Genomic DNA, 24321 nt, shown 5'->3' on the forward strand with positions numbered 1-24321 from the left:
CTTTTTAAAGTTGATTGCAAAAAGAGAAAGGAAGTAATTATGTTTCTATTCTACGTATTTGATAAATACTTAATTTTTACCAATATTTAGTTTTAATCTATGAAACATTAATAAATAAATCTTAGAATAAAATAAATAATGATATATTTCATATTCCTTTGTTTAATTCATAGTGATAAACCGCTTAAGCAGAAAAACATAAAACTTATATTACGCTTTAATAAAGTTTTTAGAAGCAATCCAATTGTTAGAGATTTTAAAAGATTCAATATAAAAAATGATTCTTTATCATCTAACCATTTTACACTAACAAAAAATGATTTTGATGATATCATTCTAGATGAAAAAGCGTTATGCTTAATTTTTAATAACTTAGACCTACTTTCTAAAAATGACAAATTAAAAGATGTGTATATAGACAAAATAGCAATATTTAAAGAAAATAAAGATCCGTGGATGAAACTTACATTTAAAAATAATATTGATAGTACAGGATATTTTAGAGGAGAGCATACTGAAAAATTTAATTTAGAAGAAAGCATGTTTTTTCATTTAGATGATATTGATGATGAAACTAAACGAAAAAATGTAATTAATATAAAAAAAATTCTTTTTTATATTGCTTTACTAAAAAATAAACCATTATACAAAATTTATAAAGAAGATTGTCATATGGATGCTATAGATTTAGTCATTTTTAAAAACTTATATAATTTTAAACATTCTGATGATTTAAAGGTTTGTGTATGTAGAGATATTGAATGTACAATATGTGAAGGCATATATGATACGAAAAGATCTGTCTTATATATATAAAAAAATAGTGTAGAGATTAGTTAATACAATTATTTGTAGTATCAATTTTTTTTAACCTTAAAATTTTATTTTATTTTTTTAACAAACATTTTAATTTTGGAAAATATTAAAATAATATTTAGTTTATTTTTTAACCCCGATTTCTTTGAATTAAAATGTTTCTGTTAAAAAGAGTAACTAATTTTCAAAAACATAAATATTTCTATAAATTAGAGGACGAAATTTTTGTAATTACATCTTCAACTGTAGAAAGATTTGATAAAAATTTAAGTTTACTTGACATTATTGATTTTAGAGATAAGATACTTTCGACAATTTGTGATGGCAATATTTATATTTTAACTTTAACTCATTTTATTGATTTAAAAAATAATATAAAAATTTATTTAGAGCATAAATATAAAAAAATGCATAAATACAAAGATTTAATTTTGTTTGTTTCAACAAACAAATTGGCATTTTTTGAATATAAAAATAATATTTTAAAACTAAAGTGGGAATATGTAAAGAAAAATGAAGATGTTTTTGTTAAAGATAATCTTATTTTTATTTTAGAAAACAATTATATTTATTGCTATGAATATTTTAATAAAATTTTATTAAGAAAGGCACATAATTTATCTATTGAGTGCTACAATAAGAATAAAGATAAACTTGGAATTAATAAATTAATAATTGGTCAAAAAAGTATCGTTTTATGTCAAGAAGATAAAATGCTTATTTTAGAAGAATGTGAAAGATTTTTTGATTTTAAAAATTTTACGGTTTTTAAACATAACGATAAAACATCATGCTATGATAATCATTTGAAACAATATTATACAAATGAAGAAATGTTAATAAAAGCAAGTAATTACAAGTTTGAAATTTTTAACTTACTGTTATCCCTAGATTACTACGATAAAGAATTGGATTTATTTATATATAACAATCAGATTGTAAAGGAACCTAAAATTAATTTATATAAAATTTGTAAACGACCTGGATTAGTCAATTTAAGAAATATTAAATACAATTTTACATATGATAGTACTAGTAACATTGATCCCATAACAGATAATTGTTATTCAGCTGACACATTTTTTATCCAACTTAGAAATCTACAATATGGATTTCAGACTAGTAAATACATCATTTTAATTTCGGATATTAAAATTTACAGATATGTTATTGACGATAAAAAGGTGTATTTTTTAGATTATAAAATATTTGAAAATTTATTATTTGTAAATTATAGTTTTTTATACTATAGTGCCAATAATAATTACTTTATTTATGAATTTGATACTCAGACTACCTTTAAATACTATAATACTAGAATTAAGGATATTTTAAAAAATAAAGATAAATTGTCTATTGTTACAAATTCAATGATTAAAATTTATAAAATTAATTATACAAAATATGATAAAATACAAATGAATGTTAATAATGATACAGACCAATTATGTGTAGAGAATACACTAAATAACTTTTTAGATAAAGAAGTTCAGTTAAATTTAATTAATTCTGAATATAAACTTTGTAAAGGAGAATTTTGCATAAATTTGGGCAAAAATGTTGTATATTTCAATGTTGATAAATATTTTATTTATGTGGGAACAACTGAAGATGTAAAAATATACAAGATTAACAATATTAATAAACCGTTTATTAAGCTAAATTATGGATTGAACAATAAATTGATTAATCCTGAAATAAATTATGATAATGTACCCCTCGTGGTATGTGTACATGAAAATATGATATTTATAAATACAAAATCTGGATTGGCAATTTATAAAAATAATACTTTATATAGAAAAGATCCTATATCTAGAAATATATCCAGTTTTTACATTTCAAACAATAAAATTTATTCTAACGATAGTTCTAAATTTCTTATTGTGCAAGATTTTAATTTTGCTATTTTAGGTATAATCTTTATTGGAGAAAATATTAAAACTTATTTTGAAGAAAACAATAAAATAACATTAAAAACTGATATAAACAACATTATTGAGATCAAAGAGACTACTACAGGCAAAGATGCAGATTATTTTAATAATTATCCCCGCATTAATTTTGTGGTTAATGTAAAAAGAAAAACTTAAAAAAATAATTGTGTACTGTTTTCGATAAACAATCTAACATTAGATAAAAATAGATAGAAAATTAGTTTTTTGTTCTACTAGCATGCGAAAAATAATTAGTTGATTTAATAATTATACTAAAGATGAATAAATACAGCTTTTAGATTTTAAAATTAAGATTGGTTACTATAAAACAACATATTATTAACATTTTTAATCAAATACCTTTTTTAGAAGAATAAATAGAAAAAATGATTATTAAATAATTTAGGATTTTTATAAAATAGTAATAAAAGCATTGAAATTAATAGATAGCTGCATTTACATATGTTATTACAAATGTATTGTAATTTAAGCACAGAATTTTTAAACTTGTTTATAACAAATTGATTACAATTAAATTATAATATGATTTTCAAGTTCTTACTATTTTTTCTTTTAAATATGTAACATGAATTATTCTATTTTTAACCCTATAAATAATTTTTGGCAGGTTTAAAATTCTTTACTTGACAGATTTAGAATTCTTTACTTGGCAGATTTAGAATTCTTTACTTGACAGATTTAGAATTCTTTACTTGACAGATTCACAATTCTTATTTGTAATTTAGTTTTGCAAATTCAGAATTCTTTACTCTGCAGATTCAGAATTCTTTACTTGAGAGATTCAAAATTCTTATTTGTAATTTAAAGCTTTTTAAATATAACTTTATTATTTTTTTCCTCTTTCTGGTCAAACACTTGTATTAATTAAAAATATTATTTTTTACCCTTATGTACAGAATTAATTTATTAATGCCAGACACGTTATTTAAGCTTGATTTTATAAATTTAGATAGGTTTTCTGAATCATTTACACTAGATTATTATCTTTATTATCTCAAAACATACACAGAAGATTGTTATTGTATATCAGATATGTCTGATATGCCTATAGGTTATGTTCTTAGTAAATTGGAATGTCAGGATAAGTCTGTATCTATTTTTAACAATCATCTTAGTGCTATTAGTGTAGCTCCTAACTATAGAAGATACAAAATAGGGAGTATATTAATGAATATACTTGAGGATAATGGTAATTTATATAATTGTAAGTTTGTAGACCTATTTGTTAGAATCTCCAATAAAACAGGCATAGCTTTCTATAAAAATAGGGGATTTATTGAATATAGACGCATATACGGGTATTATAATGATGAAGAGGATGCAATTGACATGCGTAAAAGTTTAAAGCACGATAAAGAAGGATTTTTTACTATGGAAGGGAAGGATATACAAACAAATGATTTATAAATAAAATGTTTTGAATACAGCTTATATACGTGCACATATGCATAAATATGTATTATGACAATACATAAAAATGTTTGATTGTAATATTAAAAAAAGCTAGATCGCAATAGAGACATTATATATAGCTTTAATAGGCAAAAAATGTCAAGATATCTTAATCGACAAATTAGTGTTATAAAAGTAATAAGTTTTTCGCATAAAATGGTCGAAGCGGGATTCGAACCCGCGCCCCGAAAGAATGCCGCCTGAAGACACCGCCTTAGACCACTCGGCCATTCGACCATCATTTAACGCTAAAAATAAATTAGATCAATATTGGCGAAATATATTTTGTATATTTGTAAAAGCTATAGTAAAATTAGTATTGTTATGTAAGGCATTAAAAAGACAAACGTACTAATTAATATTACAATGGCTTTGCATTTTTGTATTGAAGTAATTTTCATTAAAGAAAGGTTTATTTTGTACAGCAATAAATTTTAATTTCTATAGTCACATTCAAAAGCTAGAATTGTCATTATTTCTATAATTTTGAAGTTTTTAAATTACTGAATTACTTATTTAAGATACTTTTTGATATAAAACTTTTATTGTAATCTTAAGTTTTTGTTAAATTGTATTTAAATGAATTTTTATGCGTAGCTTGTTATTTTTTTTATATGCATTTTATGATGTTTTACACTTCAATTTTATGATAACTTATATTACAAAATTGTTTTACAGTATAAAAATAAAAAAGCTTTAGGTTTAAGGTAAATGTATTTATAAAAATATTTACAATAGTCATTAAACATAAACAAAAAAAAACTTTCAAGCTTTTTTCAATATGCATTAAATGTTCTGTAAATCTTTATTTGTAATATAAAAACTATGTATATAAGAGGTTTAAGTAAATGTACAAAATAAATTTATAAGAGCATTTTTTATATTTAAGTTATTTTTATTTTCCTTTACATTTTACCCTTAATGTCTGATTCTACTGATAATGATATTGTAAAAAGACGTAGAGTTCCACGATCAACAACAAAAAAAGACAATCTTAAAAATTTATTTGATGAAGATTCAAGCACATCTTCTCTCGAATATGTTCCTGAGGACACACAACAGAATAATTTATTTCAAGAGTTATTCGGCACAGGAGAAGAATATTTTTATATTTTTGAATCGCATAAACAAGAAGAAGAAGAAAAAATTAAACAAGAAGAAATCAGTGAAGAACAGTTTCTTGATCACATGAAAAAGAAAACTGATTACAAAGATATTGAAACTATTTGTAAATTGTATCTACAAGGATATAATATTTATTATATATTTTTATATAAAACAGAAGATATAGATTTTTATAAATTTCTAGATATTTATAAAAACATGTTAAGTTTTACTACTAAATCTTCTGATAAAATACATTTAGATATTTTTAATATTTTTTTTGATAGAATATACAATGGATCATTATGCATAAATAAAAAAGATAAAATAATAAGTTTAACAAAAGAAAATTTTATAATAAAAGGAGTTATTTTGGATGGTTATGGTAACTTAATAGAAAAGTTTAGTTGTTCTGGTTATAAACTAATAAGTCGTGTTGAAGAGATTAATCCACAATATATTTTGGTTTCGGGAAATAATAATATTGTTAGGAATGTTGTACAACTCCTTATAAAATTTCGTGTTTTTTATATGGAATCTAAATTTTATCCAAAACATTCTGTCTATGAGAAATTAATACATGTTGGAAGACTAGGTTTATTTCCTGAAGTTGAATTTATAAATTTCTATAAAAATTTGTATATTACATCAGGAGAATCATATAATAATTTAATTTACAAAGAAGAAATATTTAATAATGATGTGGTTTTGACAATAAAAATAGCTATTGGTTTAGTTATTTCAGTAACTAAAATGAACTTAGATTTTTTATTGCAATATGAAAACAAACTTGACATTTTAAGATTTTTAGGTTTAGAAAATTGTACTAGAATATTTGAAAATGAGTCATATACTAGTGAAGAGGATATTTACAAGGTCTTAAAAGATGAAGTAATTTATCAGAATTTTATGACTTTTTTTACACTTGAAAAAAAACTATATGATAGACCCGTTTTTACTGGGTTCACTGATTCTTACATTTTTAGAGAATTAATTAATATTAAAAATAATATTGTAGAAGATCTTATTAATCAAGAAATAGAAGGAAAAGTTTTTTTTGTGGATGAATTTTATGTATTAGTAAATATATTAAATAATGTAACCTGCTACGTAAGAACTACAGAGAAATATTATTTAAATCAACTTGTTAGAGTAAAAATTACAGAAATTAATGAACCATTTTTAAGTTTTACAGCGGAAATAGTACACACTAACAAGCCAATACATAAAATTATAAAACATCCACTTTTATGTAGGCTAAATAGTAAGGAAGCAGAGAAGAAATTGATAAATAGTGATGAAATTTTTATATTAAGACAAAGTTCTAAGGATGGCAAGATTATTATTGTATTGAAATTATATAAAAATATAATAATACATATTAGACTTGAAGAATATGATAATTTAGATGAAACAGTTAACAAAAGAGTTAAAAATATTCTTAGAAATGTATCTAATATAAAAAAACATAAATATTTTTACGATAATGCAAGCGAAGCTATGTCAAAAATTTCTATGAATTGTGATTTTATTAGGTATGGGTTTTATTTTAGTGAAGAATATCCTGGTCGTCTATGTTTCATTTTTAATAATAATGGTATATTTAAGGAATATTTAAGTGTAGATACTAAAATTAAGTACAAAGAGAAAGAATATAATTCTTTAGAAGAATTTTTAGAGTACAGAAAGAGATTGTAATAAATTATTTATATTTTAATAAAAATTAATTTATTGATTAAACTGCATCTTTTCCTGTTTATTAAGATAGTAACTAAATTCCATGAGTGGATTAAGTTGTTTTATAGGTTCTGTCCACTGAGATGGCATAAATAAACTACTAGCCTTTTCTAATGCTTCAATTGTAGCCTTTGCAAAATTTTCTGTTGTATAAGTAGCGCCAAAACACCGAGTGTATGCATCTTTAACACCTGCTAATTCTAAAATGGTTTTTGGCACACCCGATGCTATAATTCCTGATCCTTTAGGTGCAGGTATAATTTTTACCACTGATGCACCACATTTTCCTGATGCTTTAGTTGACACAGTGTGTGCTTGTCCTACATCACCCTCCCATAATCCTAATCTTACAGGGCGAATATTACATTTAGCCCTAGAAGCAGCAGTTTTAATAGCAGTAGCTGCATCTTTACTACTATAAGTACCAATGCCTACGTATCCTTTACCATCTCCCACAGCCACAACTGCCTTAATGCTTGTTTTTTGGCCTGCTCTTGTCTGCTTTTGCACTGATTTAATAGCAAGTACTTCATCTCTAAGATTTGAACCTAGTAAGAAATCAACAATTCCTGCTTCCCTGATCTGTAAAGAATGAGTGAATATTGTATCAAGTGATTGTATTTTACGGTCCTTAACCAACCTTCCCAGTTTAGTAATTGGAACCCATTCTTCTTCTTTGGCAGATCTACTAAATTTTTTATTCTGCATTTTTGGGGTAAAAAAATATTCATTATGTAAATATTCTGCTTTTAAATGTATTGTTTTAATGTTAAAGATGTAGATTTGTGTCTATGTACCAAATATTACGCATTTTAATTTAAGTTATAAATATGCACAAAATTTATTTAAAAAGTAAAGGTAAGTAAATAAAAATAATATTTACATTTTAGCATAAAATGATGATTTACATTTTAGCATAGAACTAAAAACTCACATTTTAGCATAGAACTAAAAATTTTACATTTTAGCATAAAAATGATAATTTACACTTTACTATTAATTATTGTTGACATTTAAAGATAACATATTTATTGATTAAATTTCTTCTTAAATATTATTTTCTAAAACTTAGTTTTAGATCAGCCTATAGTAACCAAAACTAATATTACAACGTTGCGATCTTTAACAAGAGAAGACTTAAAGAAAAGAATAACTTCTAAAAATATAACAATTAGAAAAATGATAATATATTTTATAAATAAATAATAATAATTACACCATCTTGCAACACTCATAAATTAGTAAAATATAAATACAATTTATTTTACAATTACTACACATTATAATTAAATAAATATTTTATATTTAATTTTCTTATAATTAACATATTCTTCTTCTATAATTTTTATTACTTCTTTCATTTTCTCTTCACTCTCAAATATTATTTTCTGATCTACTTTTTTACATTTAAATTTATCAAATACTTCTAAATAAGTAGTATCAGGTACAATATACACACATTTATCATCTAATATTTTATATTTAATATATTTATCAAATAGTTTAATCTCACCGATCATTTCTAATGAATATTTCATATCTTTTTTATTAAAATATTCTATTACAAAATATTTTTTATATTTTATGCTTTTTATAGGACTGAATTGTATTAAAAGACAATATAAAGATTCTTTAGATATTTCTGCATAAATTATAATTTTATACATAAAAGGGCTAAAAGATGCTTATTATTTTACAAAATTTAACAAATTATATTATTTTACAATATTCTAAGTATCAAAGATACATATTACTATACAATATTCTAAATGTCAAAGATACATATTATTTTACAATATTCCAAACCTATGTTTTATAAATTATTACAAATTATTTACATTACTGTTTCATATGCATAAATCTCTCATTGTATCTAAAATATTATCTAATCCTTCTGTTATACAAGATTATTATATTTTTCTTAAGTCTAAACTTACATGTGATAAATCTCTACACATAAAAGAACAAGAAATATTTTCTACATTTTATGCAGAATATTTTAAAAGACAGCAAACAGATTATCTTTTGAATACAAAGATAGATTTGTATAATGACAGGATAGAGCCAATACACTTAAATGTTATAGAAAGTAAAGATAATATAAATAGATATATTTCTATTATATCATCTATAAGTGATATTAAAATACCCACAGATATTTTAGAAAAGTATCTCTTATTTATTAAATTAACTAGAGATAAAGAACATGATACATTTCTTAATATTTTAGTGTACACGATTCTTAAAAGTAATATAAGGAATTTTAAATCTATTGTAACTTATGTTATAAAATATAGAAGAAGAATATTCATAGCATGTGAACATAAGACAATACAGAATCAGTCAGAGATAGAATATTATATAAATGTATTAAGTGTAGCACTAGAATTTATAGAGAGAATGGAATATAAAGATTTAAATATTACAAAAGATGAATATGAGAAACTTATAGGAATATAAATAAATAGATCTAATTAATGTATATTACTATAAAGGGTGTGCATTATAGATTTATAATAAACATTATATACAAATAATAAACATTATATACAAATAAAAACATTATATATAAATAATAAACATTATATATAATTAATAACATCACTCTTCTTGTAGATCTAAGTACCATTCTGGATCTTGCTTCTTTTTACTTACAAATACACTGTATGTTTTATTTAAACACTCATTAAAATTAACCCATTGATTTAAACTTTCTTTTTCTACTTGATCTTTAACATCAATATAATATTGCTTTATAAAATCAAGCATTTCATCTGCCTCACGCCAATCAATAATATAAATATTAACTTGTAAAAGCTTTCTTTGTAAACTTAATATTTTAGTATATTTTTTAAATTTAGCAGAAATATTATTCTCTTTACAAATATCATAACATTTTGATTGTACTACCTCTGCAGTGCATAAAGACTCTTTTAAAATTTTAATATCTTCTAAACTTAAATATTTTCTTTCAAAGGATAAATTACATAACTTTAACTTTTTGATAATATCCTGTTCATCTCCCGATAAATCAATATCTAAAGAAAGGTCGTCTTCTTTATCATTTAATTGTTTATTATTAGTTAATCTTGTAGAATTACCTTCAAGAGATTCTTCACATTGATTAGAAATAGTAGTATTATAATCCTGTTGATTTATATCATCATTTACACATTTAGATGATAAATTAGAAATATTATTATTTTTGTAATAAATTGAAGAATTACAATTTACATTGTATTGTTCGTTATAAATTTGTGCTGTAGAATCCTTACTATTCGTCATTCTAGAAGGATCTATCATATGAAATCTACTATTAGGATTTCTATACTGAATATTAAAATTGTTATTTGTATTTAATGAAGAATTAGATGTGTTGTAATGTTGATTTATATTTGATTTTGTATGTACATTCTCGTACATCTGATTTGTGTATTTAGATCTTTTTACACTTTTAGATGTGCCTTTATGAATGGAATCTTCATATCTTCCAGGAGAATTAAATGTAAAATTGTTAGGTGGTGTACTATAAACATTTGTATATGGTGGATAATAATTATCAGGACGTGTGGAAGTATACATGACATTATTATTTAGGTTTGTTGGATACATGACGTTATTATCTAAGTTTGTGGGATACATGACATTATTATTTAGGTTTGTTGGATACATGGCATTTTGCGTGTTGTAAGGAAAAGTGGATATTTTAGACAAAGATTTTAAATCTTGATTCTTTTGTAAAGAATTAAAATAATTTCTGTCTGTGTTAAACTTTCCATTTTGATTTTTATTATCATAAATAAACAAATTCTCACTATGACTCTTTCTTTTTGGTATAAAATTATTTACTGTATAATCATAAAAATTTAAGTTGTTACGAGGACTTCTTTCATTTATGTCACCCACTCGGCTATTAATTGATCCTCTAGGCATATTATCAAAATTATTAATAGATTTCTTGTACTCCTGATTATAAGATAATGAATCTCTATCATTAGCATAATTCTTAGTGTAATTGTATTGTACATAAGGCATTTTATTACTGTTATTAAAATTTACAAATTGTTGTTTATAATCTCGAGTGCCTGTCTCTATTTGTCTTCTATCTGAAAAATTATTAAATGTATTTGTATTGGCTGTATTCTTATAAACTCCATCAAAAGGCATTTTAAAATCTAAATCTTTACTATAATTTACTTTCTTGTCAAATGTATGTCCAATATTTTTAATCTCATTGTTAGAAAATGATTTAATTTCCTTAGACAAATACACATTTTCATTAACATTTCTAGTAAAATCACCTGTAACCAATCTCTTATTTAATTCTTTATCACCCATTTTACTCCTTGTAGTACACATTTCTTTGCTAATTAAATTTTGTTCTTGTGTTTTTTTACTTTCATTGATAATTTTTTCAAATTTTAATTTCATTAATTTCATGTATTCTTCTTTACTTTTAGAAGAATTAAAAGCTTTTGCTTCAAATTTAAGTGCCACATCTTTTATGTCTTTATCTGTACAATTAGAAAATATTTTACTTTCTTTTATAAGTTTAAATAAATGTAGAACAATCTGTTTTCTTTCTTCCTGTGAAATCATGGAGTAAAAAATTATCAAAAATTAAAGATTTAAAATCTTTAAATTGTGTTGCAAAGGCTCTTTTTTATTAAATTAACGTCTCAATAAATTATTCAATACTTTCTTTAAACTTTATAAAGAAAATCTATCTTTTATTTTATTGATGCCTTTATGAATCACTTCTCATCCAATTTTGTTAAATAGGTTATCTTTTATTTAATTGGCATCTTTATAAATTATATTAAGTATTTCTTTACTATAAGTTGTTCAACTTATCCTATCATCTATTGGATTATTAAACTTTCTGTGCTCTTTATAAATTTACTGTTATTTATGCATTGCATAAAAAATAAATATTTTTAAATTTGTATTTGCATAAATATTTTAATCAATAAAAATAATTTTTTCATGTTAAAAAATGATCAAATAAATCTTATTATTTTAATATCACTAAAAATATATCACCCATGATTTTATGGTTATTTTTCATACAGTCATTTTTATCGATGAATGGTTATGATACAATATATCAAGATGCTGACTTAAATATAACTGTAGAAGGAGGAAATAGTACTTTTCATATAAACATGTGTAATCTATTTGATATACTTCAGAAACGTAAATACCTTGGGCTTGTAAAAATGTATAATTTTTTTAACACTGTGTGGGACTCAATAGTAGATTCAAGTAGTTTTAAGAAATATTTTATTGATTCAGAAACTCTAAAAGTGTTTAATCATAAAAAAAGATTCAATAAACATATGTATCTTTTAAAAGCGGCTGTTGAATTTGAAGTGGATACTGCAACTGTTCATAAAATACCAAAGTTTTATAACGAAAATGATAAACTTTTTATTAGAAATATGCTTACAATCACAAAAAATATTTATTATTCGTGCAATGCATGCGAGAATTATGTTATTGGAGTAAATGATTTTAATTCTAAAGAATTAGAGGAAATAATTTTACGTAGAATGATGTATTCTTATAAATCTACGGAAAGTGAATATCCAATTTTTGCTTTTAAGCCTTGCGATCAACTTTCTGATGTTTTTCATAAATGCAATAGAAATGATACTGTAAATTATAGAAGCTTTTTGCCTTTTAATCCAGTTATAGAAGAAGAAACTACAAATACTTTTAGTGGGTTTTTAAGTACAATACAATACTATTGGAATGCCCTTCTGGCTGATTCATTGTCACTTACAATAGTAATTATAAGCATTTTTGCACTTTTTCTTTTTGTTATATTTTGTATACTTCTTATAAAAAGAGTGCGAGAAATAAAACCTAGAAGGTGTATTGATAATATTAATTAAAAAAATTTATAAAAAATAATATATAAAATGATATGTAAAATAAACTGCATAGATTTGTGTTAAAAAAATTGAAAAAGTTTTTTAATGTACTTAAGTAGTTATCGAAAATATACTTCTGTTTTTTAAAAATTTTTTGTGTTTCTATTTAAAGTAGTTTACGTAAAAAATAATCACCAATACTTTTATTTAATTTTCTTCCTCCTGCATGGGATAAATATTAAAAAAATATTATAATTAATATAACAATAATAGTGACCTTGGGATCTCAACAAAAATAATTTAATGTCCTAATTTTTCAATTTAAAAGACAAAACTGATAAATATTCAATTTTTTAACTTTAATTTACACAAAATGTTACACGCAATTTTTTTATGTTAAATTAAACTTTTTGTTTTACAATAAAAATTTTATATACTTTTATTTAACATTACATATTGAAGATCAAGTAATAAGCGCTTTTCTGGTAATCAATTAATTTTTATTGTTCACTGTCTGTATCAAATCTTATAGAATTATCCGCTTTACTCAAGCACTCCTCTATAAACTTTCTATTTTTAGGCAGCAGAGGTTTTAATCTAGGCGTAGCATAAGTATAAACATGACCACTTTCACTAGCAACCAATAATAAAACATCAGAACCAGTTAATGTCGACAACTCAAATGCCTTTTTCATTATTCCTTTTTTACGCTTACTAAATGTTACATTCCTTTTATTTTTTCCAGAAATATATTCTAAGTTAATTTTGGACCTTTTAGTGCGTGTTTGCTGCGTGGGGCTGAAGGGTGGTTCAGCAGAAGGAAAAGTATTCTGTATATCTCTAGGCAGGTAATTTTCATTGTATGGTGGAAATTGATTATTGGTAATATTTAATCCTAGAGGAGGAATATTTCTTTGTCTTTTAGTATTAGGAAACGTTTCAAACTTATTTATTGGTTGATTAATAATATCTTCTGGAATGTAATTCTGTCCACCATAATATCCCCAATTATTAATGTTTTGCACAGGTGGTTCGCTTCTAAATTGTGTATATTTTTCATTTTTTACGTAACGGCTGTCAGTGTAGACACCATTTATAAACTCACCTACCACATGTTGCTCATACCTTTGGTCTTCATTAAAATGTTCATAATCGTAATCAGGTAAACTTTCATTTTGATACATCTGTGCTCTATTTGCTATGTTTAGCATTCTATTTTTTTCAATTTGATCTTTTTTAGTATTAGCTATTAGTTGATCATCATATTGCTTTGTATAGAAAACATTCTTACTGTAGTCAAGAGGTTCTTTACTACGCGGTGGTGCCTTATAGTTAACATTTTCTTCACTACTTTCTTCTTCAGATGATGTATGTTCATTGTCGTAATGTTTCATGTTTGAATTTAAAAAGCTAATTTAATAGTTTATTTTAGTTAAATTGGATAAATTAAATTGTTTTTTGTTTTTTAGGAGAAAAAAAAAATTTTATTTGTCAATTTAACCTAATATTGGCCTGATATATCAACAATATTATTTGTAAAAATTTTAAATAAAATTTTTTTATTTCTTATTTTTACAATCTTCTAACTTTTCATCTTCAGAAAATAAAGGGTCAATTGGTATACAAGGAATTTTGTCAGTATAATTTAAATTTCCTGAAACATCACAGTCTTGTTTTACTTTACTGTATTGATCAATAGGCTTATTTAAAAAGAAGGTGTTTTTATATAAATCTTTATATTGAGTATTTTTATATTGTTCTTGAGAATATTGTAAAAATCTTTCTTTTATGGTTAATAGACTTTCATCAGATGAATAATTTAAATTACTAATAAAATTAATATTTGTATAATTATCTTTATTTGTATAATAATCTTTATTTGTATAATTATCTTTATTAGTATAATTATCTTTACTTGCACACGTTTTATTATTTCTTTTCTTTTTATCATTTAAATAAGTTCTTGCCATTCTACTATATGATTCTGGTATATTAATTTTTCTTATTTGTGAATAAATCTCACAGCATATGCCCCTTTCTTCATGATTGTACACATTGTAAATTACAAGATGTACAATTTTATTTTGAAATTTTGCTGTATATATTTTTTTTATTAATGGCGGATCGTTTCTTTTTTCAATATACATCATAAATGGTCCTAGTGCTCTTGAAGGTGTCCATGATTTAGAATCTGTCCATCTTATTATGCCACTTTCTTCTTCTAAATAAATAAAAGCCTGTCCTGGTCTAATAGACCTTTTTTCTTTTTCAGTAAGACGGCGTTTCAATCTAATTAATTTACCTTCCATTGCTAAATTAATTATATGAGAACATTCCATTTCACTATGTAGACATCCAACATAATTACATAAATTTTCAAGCATAAGGATATATTTAAATTTTTTTGGTTATTTTAATTAGAATATAAAAAACTTTATTTTATTTACATACACAGAACTCTAAATTATTTGAGTTATTAAATAATACTTTACTTAATTATTAATCTAAATTTCTAGTGATTCTTGGAAATTAAAATTTTTCAAAATATACTCATTTGACATCTTTTAAATTTATGCAAAAAAATTATTTTTATATTGCATTTTTCTTGTTATTAAATATTTTATAAAATTTATTGATAGGTGAATTAATATAAAAAAATATTTAAAAAATAAAAGTATTATTACTTACTAATCTTTTATATTTTAATAATAAAGTGTTATAAGTAGATATATTAATATTTATGTATTGCAATCAATATTCAATAAATTTATCGTTAATTAAATTAATAAGTGGTTGGCGGGTATTAGTAAAATATATGACTCTTTTAATTCTTGTTATTTAAAAATATAACAATCAATACTTATTACCATGTAATTTATATTAAAATGTAAACAGCAGTACATTAAAAAAATTAAAGACAAAAAAATATAATAAACACATAAAAAGTCATAAAAAATATTTATTACATATAAATTATCTTGCTTCAAGCTGTATAACACTCTTACTTCTTAACTTTCTTAGAATCCTATTTCCACAATCTAAACATTTAATGGCATCCCCTTGTTTTATTTGCTTTTCTGTTACACAATTCAAACATGCATAACTGTATATTTTTTCTTGGTCGTTCATGGGGTAAAAAATATTAAGAATTTATGTAAACAATAGATGTTACAAAAGTTCTATATTGTGGAAGGGGTGATATTGTATCTTGGTATTGTAAAGTAAGAGTAGATGTAATTGTATCTATTGAATAAATTATAGTAGTAGATGTAATAGTATCTGTTACTACTTGTGTTTTAAATTCTGTAACTGTTTTATTCCTTTTTACTGCTTTAGAAGGCGTATCTATTTCTATATCTAAAATAAGGGTACAATTTTGACTAGGAACTGTTTTAATTTTAGTAGTAGATAATAGTTTATCGGGGACATCTGAAGAAGTGACTGTGGATGAATTTCTAAAAGAATTTGTACTTAAAAGATCCTTGTTAGAATTTTGTAAATAATTATTATTTCTATTATTAATATCCTTCTTATTATTTAAAAAAGTATTTATTACTTTTGTAGATGTATTGTATTTAGAATTATTAATGCTATTTACTTTTACACTATTTTTGTGATCTTTTATGTGTACTGATACTGGTAAGTTATCACTGATGTTCTTAGTAACTGTTACTATATTATTTATATTTGAATATGTTATAGATTTTATATCTGTAGCATATTTTTTATTAATATTTGTCTGTATATCTTTTAATGACATAATATTATTATTACTTTTAGAATTTAATAAATTTAAATTGGTGTTATTTTCTAAATTATTCTTATTTTTACCTGTCATCTTGTTTATTAAATTTTTAAAAAATCCATTACTTCTTTTCTTTGGTTTATAAATTGTACTGACATTCACAACTGTTGTAGTAGTTGTGTGTCTTTTAAATCCATTATTTAATTTGGTTTTTCTAGGAATTTTAATTGTAACAGTACTAGAAATAGTCTTAGTAACTACTTTAGTATTATGATTATCTACATTTAAAACACTGTCATTATTTTGTACTGTAAATTTATTATTACTTGTTAATGATGTAGTTTTAAATATATTTACTGTACTAGTGTTTTGGCTAATTAGTTTGGAACTTGTAGAAGTTTGATTTGTATCATCAAATGGTGTATCAATAGTCAATAAATTTGATAGTGATGATTTATTTACATTTTGTATATCTTCTATATTATTTTTTTGTACAGGCCCTGAAAGTTGTCCTTCTAAGCTAATAATTGTAGATTTTAAACTATTTTCTTTTGCATAATTTAAATCTGGTAAATCAATGGTAAGTATTTTATCTGGCACATACACAATATTATTTTTCATATCATCATGCGGTAAATTATTTGACTGTTTTTCATATTCTTCTATCTTGACTGTTTGACTTAAAGTTTCAGGTTGAGTTAAAATAATTTTAGTAGCTGTAGATGGCTGGTAACTGGACAATAATACAGTAGATCTACTAATAGATGCTTCTATAGTGCCATTTTGTTTAGAATTTACATCAACAAGTATTGTACTTTGTAAATCATCATTCATGCTAAGGCTAAATGTATCAGTATATTTATCTAAAGATGCATTGTATTGTGGTGGTAATATATCAACTATGTAAATATCTTGAGGTGATACAAATGGGGGATTGTTATTTATTGATAAATTTTCTGTTTTAATGTTAAAAATAATTTCACTTGTCTTTACTTCACTTGACTTTGTTTCGTTCGTTTTGACTTCGCTTGTCTTTATTTCACTTGGATTTTTTTCGTTTGTTTTTATTTCACTTGTCTTTGCTTCGTTTGTTTTAACTTCATCAGCCTTCACATCAGTTGTCTTTACTTCATCAGCCTTCATATCAGTTGTCTTTACTTCATCAACTTTCACATCAGTTGTCTTTACTTCACTTACTTTCACATCAGTTGTCTTTACTTCACTTACTTGTAGATCTCTCGTTTTAAATATTGTTACTGTAGGAGGAGGACTATCGTCATAAATAAATATATTATGCGTTTTGGTTCTTATTATATTTTTAACAAGCGTAGTAGTTTTTATATTATTTTTAACAAGTGTTTTGGTTTCTACATTATTTTTAAAAATCGTACTAGTCTCTATTCTATTTTTAGTTATTGTCTTAGTTTGAATCTCTCTTTTTATTACTGTAGTGGTACTAAAGATAGTAGAAGTCAGATCTGTTTTATATTCAACATCCCTGTCATAAATCGTAGGTAACTCTAAGGGTACTAAATTTTTTTTAAAAACAGTTTTGGTTACCGAATTTGTTTTAGTAATTGTCCTAAAATTTGCTTTGGGTTCTAATAATGTAATACTAGATATTTCTCGTAATTGCAAAGGTTTATTAATGATCTGCTGCCTTTTACTTAATAATTTATCATTTAATATAATCTTATTATCTTGCAGAAAATTCTGCTTACAATTTTCAAAAATATTTGGGTTAAGTTTCAAATAATCGTATAAAGGTCTGTCTATATTTTTAATATACAACGGATTAGTAATTGAAGTATACCAGTCATACAGTGTACATCTATCATATAATTTTTTTTGAAAGGTAAAATACTTGTTATATTTATCTGTCTTTTTTTTAATTAAATTTATATATGCTGGTTTATTAAATATACAGAAATCTTCACATTCTCTACTATAAGCCATGCAATTACAATGTTTAGACTCATTAACAAGGCATAGGTGTAGATCTAATAAAATACAGAAAATAATTATCATTGTTGTTTAAATTACAAAACATTACAAAATAAATATCAAACAATAAAAAAATATCCTATTTTTTAAAAACAAAATATTAAATTCCTTGTAATAATTTTTATTTAATTTATGCTGCATAAAAAAATCTATTTATTTATACAAAATTAAATTAAATTTATTGTACAAGTACGATAAAATTGAAAAAAGTTAAATTTTTATTAGACACAAGTTTAAAACATAATATTAGAAATTTAATTATTTACAAAAGATAAACTTGTTGTAAAATTATTAATTTTTTACTTTAAATTATTTTTGAAACGTAACAAAATAGCATTTATTTCTAAGTTTTTAAATAAAGAAAAAAAGGTACATACAAAATCATTAAATAAACATTTGAAACAAATTTGAAGTGAAACAATGTGAAAATATAAAAATAAATAATCAATAAACAAACAAAATGTTAACATTATACTTTTTTGCAGTAGGTTGTAATTTATTTGTAAACCAGGAATTTGCAAATTTTTTAAACGAGAAGCTTGACATTAAAGATGCTCTATTGAAAAACATCACCGATGAAAAAATATCAAAGGAAAGCATCAATACTACAGAATCTTCTAAAAAACCAAATTCTGTTAAACTTGCATCAGAAGAAGGTTCACAGGTTGAAAAATCAGAAAATAAGGAAAGTAAAGAAGAATCAAAAGAAAAAAGCGAAGGAGGTCAGAAAAATGAGGAAAGTGACATTAAAACTGAAAATGTTTTAATACAACCTATGCAAGTCAAAGGTAGAGAAGCTGTTCTTGTTAAATCAGAAGACGGTGAGGGGAAACCACATATTATAGTTTTAGCAGATCAAGAGCTTATGAAAAATGAAGAAGAATTAAAAAAATTACCTGCTGCTATTGGAGGCCATGAAGGCGAAAATATTGGTAAAGAAGAAACGAAGGAAGGAGGTTCACAACAAAAATCTAGTGAGCAACAAAAAGGAGGTTCACAACAAAAATCTAGTGAGCAACAAAAAGGTGTTGAACAACAACAGCCTGGTGCACAACAAAAAGGTGGTACACAGCAAAAAGGGGATGCACAACAAAAAGGTGGTGCGCAACAAAAAGGTGGTGCACAACAAAAAGGTGATGCACAACAAAAAGGTGGTGCGCAACAAAAAGGTGGTGCGCAACAAAAAGGTGGTGCCAAGCAATCTGCACCTGCAGAAAGTAAGGGATCTCCTTTAACTAGTTCACCCAAAGAAAACAGCGACACAGATAAATCAATAGTAAAAGATCGATTGGAAAAAATTAAAAATAATATAAAGACACAAGAAGGTCCTTGGGTTACCGTCATAGTAGATAATGAGCCCAAAAAAGTAAAAGTAAACGTAAAAACTTTTACAATTCTTGAATCTATTTCTCCTAAGGCTGTAACACAAGAAGATTCGAAAGCAATTACTGATAAAGACCTTCCTTCAATATTAAAAATCGACAAAAAAGATGAAGTAAAAACGAAAAAAGACGAAACTAAAGAAAAAAAGGACAAAAGCAAAGATGATGTTAAAAAGAGTGCAGAAAAAAAAGAAAAAGAAATAAAGAAAGAAGCTGATGAAAAAAAAGAGAAGGCAAAGAACGACGATATAAAAAATGAGGCAGAAAAAGAGTTGCAGAAAGTTGTTAAAGATTTTAAGAAAAAAGAAGAAACCATAAAAAAAGACTCTGAAAGCAAAAAAGAAGATATAAAAAAAGAAACAGAAAAAATCAAAAGTAAAAATGAGAAAGAAAAAGAAGGGGAGAAGAAGAAAAAAGAAATTGATAAAGAAGCCGAGAAGAAGTTAGATGATAACAAAAATGAATTAGAGAAAAAAATAAAAGAGATAAAAAAGAATGCAGAGAATAAGGAAGAGAAATCTAAGGAAAAAGTAGAAACAGGTAAAAAAGAAGAAAAAGAAAAAAAGGATAAAGTTTCTGAAGATAAGAAAAAGGAAATTAAAGATTTAGAAAAGAAAACTAAAGAAAAAGAAGAGAAACTTGAGAAAGAATCTAAGGATAAAAAAAAAGATGATAAATCATTAAAAAATGTAAAGTATGAAACTGAAGATATTAAACCTGCCAATAAGGCAGATCCTGAAAATATTTGGGCTTCTATTTTTGGTGGTTCTAATGACAAAGAATTAGAACCTCCTGATCAAAAAAGATTAAATGGAGAAAAATCACAAAAAAAAGAAACCCCATCTGGTGGTGCTAAAAATGTAAAGAATAAAGAAGAAGAAAAAAAGAAAGTAAATGAAGAAAAAAAGAAAGTAAATGAAGAAAAAAAGAAAGAAGAAGAAAAAAAGAATAAAGAAGAAGAAAAAAAGAATAAAGAAGAAGAAAAAAAGAATAAAGAAGAAGAAAAAAAGAAAGAAGAAGAAAAAAAGAAAGAAGAAGAAAAAAAGAAAGAAGAAGAAAAAAAGAAAGTAAGTGAAGAAAAAAAGAAAGAAGAAGAAAAAAAGAAAGAAAAAGATGGAAAGAATAAAGAAGAAGGAGAAAAAAAGAAAGAAAAAGATGGAAAGAATAAAGAAGAAGGAGAAAAAAAGAAAGAAAAAGAGTCGACAGAAGCCAAAAAAGCTCTTGAATCTGTTGTTTTTGAAAATAATGATGAGGGAGTAAAATCAATAGCTACTAAAAAAGGCAAGTTAACAGTAAAAAATGATAAAAATTCTGCTTCTATGGATGATCTTCTTTTTGTTCTGAAAAATATGCCTGGAAAGGTTAACATCAATAAAGAAGGAAAAGAAATTTATATAGAAGGAGATTTTATAGCTCCCAAAGAAAAAAATTTAGATGAAATGGGATACAAGTTTAGTGGTGTCATAAAATCTAAAGGAAGTTTAGGTAAAAAATAAATTACATTAATTTAATAGTATTATTAATTGGTTATTTTTTTTGCATATGTATCTGATTGTTTAATTTATGCAAGCAAAAACTTGTGAAAAAATTTATCAATTTTTTGAAAGAAATTGCTGTTTTACTTTTAAACCTGTCTTGTTTCTTTATAAATATATTATTTGAATTGTTTTTGAAATGGACTACATAAAACTACATTAACAAAAATCCTTTAAATTAATAAAATATATGACCAATTAGAATGTTTAAATATTGTAAAAGTCTTAATCATTTACAGTGTTTATAGTTTATGAAGACATTTATTAAAAAATTAATTTATCTAAACCAAAATCTTAATATCAAAAAAAGTAATATAACACAAACAAATCCTGTTACAAATATTCTATTATCAGCTAAATATCTTCTATCAATTTCTTCCACCAAATTTCTACTAAATCCCAGTTTTATCAATCCATCCTTTAATCTCGAATTTGCTCTTTCAATATATCTTCCCTGTTTCTGTATGGTATCCAAAATATTCATAGCATCAGTTAAAATGTGGTTTACTCTTTGTGTTTTTTCTGTATAATAAGTTTCACTAGTGCATTCAGTAAATGGTTCTTCAGGTGTTAATTTACATTTAATCATTTCTTCATCTTCTTGTTTTCTTTTTGCAAGTCTTAAGTTACTTAACCGTACAATCCTATCATTAAAATTTTTTGCTTTCAATTTTAGGTTTGCATCATCTAAATATCCTACCATTTTAATAAACTTTTGTATTTTAATTGCAAGTGTACCTATATTTTCTAAGGTATTCTCAGATTTAATAAGTTCTGCTTCTATTTCGTCAGCCTCCTTATGGAGATTGTTTAGATTTGTCATTTAAGGGAAAAATATTTAAAATTTTAAATAAAATAATAAAATACTGTTTAATAATTTATCCTGGCTATGCTTCTACAATTACACATTTGATTCTTTCACAAGGATTCTCACACACTTCTTCGTCACAAGAACATTCCTGTTCACATTCTACTTCATCTCCTATATCATCATCCTCTAATACAACAGTTGTAGAAACAGTTATTTCTTTGTCTACCTTTTCTTGCTTTTTAATTTCATTTACTGTTACAGTTTTATATTCAGTAACCGTTACTGTCTCTGGATCTTGTGTTTTAACTATAACATCTCCAGGAAGTTGTATAGTAGTAGTACGAATATCAGGAGGAAGTGTTACAGTATCCGAAGGTAGTTGTAATGTCTCGGTTATCGTAGAATAAATCGTCAAAGTAACTGTTTCTGTCACCGTATTGGCTTTAGCAGTTACAGTCTTAGTAATTATACCAGAAGGATGCTTTTGAATTTTAGAACGGCACGCATTTTTGATTTTAATTCTTAGCGCGGAAACGGGAGCATCGTCGCAAGATTCAGGAATAGAAACTGTTGGACTTGAAGGTGCAGAAGCATCGCTCGGTAATTTAATATTATCTTTTTTATCTTGTACAGGTTGTTGTGCCATATCTTTTTCTTGTACATTTGGTTTTTCTAACATTTTATGTTCTGTAGGCTTGTTATCAGTTTCTAATAGATTTTCAGATTCACCGTTTGTTTGGGATTCAACTTTTCCTTTCTCTAATGGATTCGTCATGTTATCTGCTGCTGGCTTATTTATGGCCCCCTCTGTTGTTTTTGAGCCGTTACCTTCAGTTATTTTATTGTCGCTTCCTTCACTTATGCTTTTTGATTCCGTTGCTTCACTTATACCCTCGGTACTTGTTTGTTCAACCGAACTTTTAGATGCTGCCGCCTCACCTGTGCTCTTTGATTCTTCTCCTGCATTTGTATCATTCTGCGCACTTTCTTGACTTGTACCTTCAGCTCCTGTTGCTCCATTAGCTGCTACTGATGTTTCGCCTTTTTCTGTTTGCATTGCTCCGTCACTTGCACCAGCTTGTTCAGACACTTTTTTAAGTGTTTCAGCCTGATTTTTAGCAGCTGTTTCATCAACACTCTTATCTTGATATACACCAGTTTCTGTAAGCTTGCCTTTCTCAGGAATTTCTTCTTTTTTACATCCGCAATCTTGTCCAACAAACATACCCGAGGAATCTTTAATGACTCCATTTTCTTCTTTCATTGTAATTTTTCCACTGTAATCGGTGTATTCGCCTTTCTCATTTTTAGTACAAAGTACTTTATCGACTTTTTGACATTCTTGACAATTTTGTAAAACATCATTTACAACTGATGAATCAATATTTACCACAGAACTTATTACTTCTTCTTTTTTACTAGTTTCGTCAGGTAATGAAGCAGAAACAGTAGAATTGATTTCAGAACTTTGTTGTACATTTGATAAAAGACTAGCACTAGAGACAAAAGAAACAAGAGGAGTACTTGTTGAAACATTTGATAAAATACTTGCTCCTGAAACATATGATACAAGCGGTACGCTCGCGGAGGCACTTATATTAGAAGATAGAGGCACAGAGGCTGAAGCACTTTTTGATTCTAACGCGGCCGAATCGACTACAGATTGAGACACTGAAGCAATTGAAGGCTGGGGAATGGATGTTTGAGAAATCGAAGAAGCAACACTTGTTTTAGATGCTTCTGGAACAATAGATTGTGATTGTGTCTTAGCTTTCGCTTCTTCTTTAGTTTTTTCGGCTTCCTTTTTCTTTTCTTCTTCTTTCTTTTTATCTTTGTCTTCCTTAGTTTTATCAGATTCCTTTTTCTTTTCTTCTTCTTTTTTCTTAGCAGCATCTTTTCTC

General features: G+C 24.9%; 16 protein-coding genes across 16 annotated transcripts; 7 read left to right on the forward strand and 9 right to left on the reverse strand.

The window, feature by feature from the left end:
- Positions 1-138: 138 nt before the first annotated feature.
- Positions 139-816, forward strand: AAJ76_3900014625 (hypothetical protein; the record flags this gene model as incomplete). The annotated part of the gene is made up of 1 exon (XM_024475423.1): positions 139-816. One exon carries the CDS (start codon positions 139-141, stop codon positions 814-816), a length of 678 nt encoding a protein of 225 aa, XP_024330655.1.
- A 155-nt stretch (positions 817-971) lies between these two features.
- Positions 972-2909, forward strand: AAJ76_3900015458 (hypothetical protein; the record flags this gene model as incomplete). The annotated part of the gene is made up of 1 exon (XM_024475424.1): positions 972-2909. One exon carries the CDS (start codon positions 972-974, stop codon positions 2907-2909), a length of 1938 nt encoding a protein of 645 aa, XP_024330656.1.
- A 753-nt stretch (positions 2910-3662) lies between these two features.
- AAJ76_3900018149 (n-acetyltransferase 5) lies at positions 3663-4181 on the forward strand (the record flags this gene model as incomplete). Its single annotated transcript, XM_024475425.1, has 1 exon — positions 3663-4181. The coding sequence occupies one exon, from the start codon at positions 3663-3665 to the stop codon at positions 4179-4181; it is 519 nt and encodes a 172-aa protein (XP_024330657.1).
- A 966-nt stretch (positions 4182-5147) lies between these two features.
- Positions 5148-7028, forward strand: AAJ76_3900019634 (transcriptional accessory protein; the record flags this gene model as incomplete). The annotated part of the gene is made up of 1 exon (XM_024475426.1): positions 5148-7028. One exon carries the CDS (start codon positions 5148-5150, stop codon positions 7026-7028), a length of 1881 nt encoding a protein of 626 aa, XP_024330658.1.
- Positions 7029-7058: 30 nt separating this feature from the next.
- AAJ76_3900022261 (40s ribosomal protein s2) lies at positions 7059-7775 on the reverse strand (the record flags this gene model as incomplete). The annotated part of the gene is made up of 1 exon (XM_024475428.1): positions 7059-7775. One exon carries the CDS (start codon positions 7773-7775, stop codon positions 7059-7061), a length of 717 nt encoding a protein of 238 aa, XP_024330659.1.
- A 578-nt stretch (positions 7776-8353) lies between these two features.
- Positions 8354-8734, reverse strand: AAJ76_3900023220 (hypothetical protein; the record flags this gene model as incomplete). The annotated part of the gene is made up of 1 exon (XM_024475429.1): positions 8354-8734. The coding sequence occupies one exon, from the start codon at positions 8732-8734 to the stop codon at positions 8354-8356; it is 381 nt and encodes a 126-aa protein (XP_024330660.1).
- A 184-nt stretch (positions 8735-8918) lies between these two features.
- AAJ76_3900023405 (ribosomal protein s5) lies at positions 8919-9527 on the forward strand (the record flags this gene model as incomplete). The annotated part of the gene is made up of 1 exon (XM_024475430.1): positions 8919-9527. The coding sequence occupies one exon, from the start codon at positions 8919-8921 to the stop codon at positions 9525-9527; it is 609 nt and encodes a 202-aa protein (XP_024330661.1).
- Positions 9528-9668: 141 nt separating this feature from the next.
- On the reverse strand, positions 9669-11666 carry AAJ76_3900026152 (mads domain-containing protein; the record flags this gene model as incomplete). Its single annotated transcript, XM_024475431.1, has 1 exon — positions 9669-11666. The coding sequence occupies one exon, from the start codon at positions 11664-11666 to the stop codon at positions 9669-9671; it is 1998 nt and encodes a 665-aa protein (XP_024330662.1).
- Positions 11667-12112: 446 nt separating this feature from the next.
- On the forward strand, positions 12113-12964 carry AAJ76_3900026599 (hypothetical protein; the record flags this gene model as incomplete). The annotated part of the gene is made up of 1 exon (XM_024475432.1): positions 12113-12964. One exon carries the CDS (start codon positions 12113-12115, stop codon positions 12962-12964), a length of 852 nt encoding a protein of 283 aa, XP_024330663.1.
- Positions 12965-13443: 479 nt separating this feature from the next.
- On the reverse strand, positions 13444-14337 carry AAJ76_3900028823 (mads domain-containing protein; the record flags this gene model as incomplete). The annotated part of the gene is made up of 1 exon (XM_024475433.1): positions 13444-14337. One exon carries the CDS (start codon positions 14335-14337, stop codon positions 13444-13446), a length of 894 nt encoding a protein of 297 aa, XP_024330664.1.
- A 165-nt stretch (positions 14338-14502) lies between these two features.
- Positions 14503-15327, reverse strand: AAJ76_3900029813 (camp-independent regulatory protein pac2; the record flags this gene model as incomplete). Its single annotated transcript, XM_024475434.1, has 1 exon — positions 14503-15327. The coding sequence occupies one exon, from the start codon at positions 15325-15327 to the stop codon at positions 14503-14505; it is 825 nt and encodes a 274-aa protein (XP_024330665.1).
- Positions 15328-15916: 589 nt separating this feature from the next.
- AAJ76_3900030558 (rna polymerase rbp10) lies at positions 15917-16072 on the reverse strand (the record flags this gene model as incomplete). The annotated part of the gene is made up of 1 exon (XM_024475435.1): positions 15917-16072. One exon carries the CDS (start codon positions 16070-16072, stop codon positions 15917-15919), a length of 156 nt encoding a protein of 51 aa, XP_024330666.1.
- A 13-nt stretch (positions 16073-16085) lies between these two features.
- AAJ76_3900033130 (blood-stage membrane protein ag-1) lies at positions 16086-18644 on the reverse strand (the record flags this gene model as incomplete). Its single annotated transcript, XM_024475436.1, has 1 exon — positions 16086-18644. One exon carries the CDS (start codon positions 18642-18644, stop codon positions 16086-16088), a length of 2559 nt encoding a protein of 852 aa, XP_024330667.1.
- Positions 18645-19152: 508 nt separating this feature from the next.
- Positions 19153-21570, forward strand: AAJ76_3900033639 (hypothetical protein; the record flags this gene model as incomplete). Its single annotated transcript, XM_024475437.1, has 1 exon — positions 19153-21570. The coding sequence occupies one exon, from the start codon at positions 19153-19155 to the stop codon at positions 21568-21570; it is 2418 nt and encodes an 805-aa protein (XP_024330668.1).
- Positions 21571-21886: 316 nt separating this feature from the next.
- AAJ76_3900036918 (bos1-like vesicular transport protein) lies at positions 21887-22432 on the reverse strand (the record flags this gene model as incomplete). Its single annotated transcript, XM_024475438.1, has 1 exon — positions 21887-22432. One exon carries the CDS (start codon positions 22430-22432, stop codon positions 21887-21889), a length of 546 nt encoding a protein of 181 aa, XP_024330669.1.
- Positions 22433-22496: 64 nt separating this feature from the next.
- Positions 22497-24321, reverse strand: AAJ76_3900038806 (ribosomal protein l5; the record flags this gene model as incomplete). The annotated part of the gene is made up of 1 exon (XM_024475439.1): positions 22497-24321. A coding segment is annotated over one exon (1825 nt), but the record flags the coding sequence as incomplete, so codon positions are not given.

This window comes from Vairimorpha ceranae, assembly GCF_000988165.1.
Source record: "Vairimorpha ceranae strain PA08 1199 chromosome Unknown NODE_39, whole genome shotgun sequence".
In the NCBI taxonomy this organism is placed as follows: Eukaryota; Fungi; Microsporidia; family Nosematidae; genus Vairimorpha; species Vairimorpha ceranae.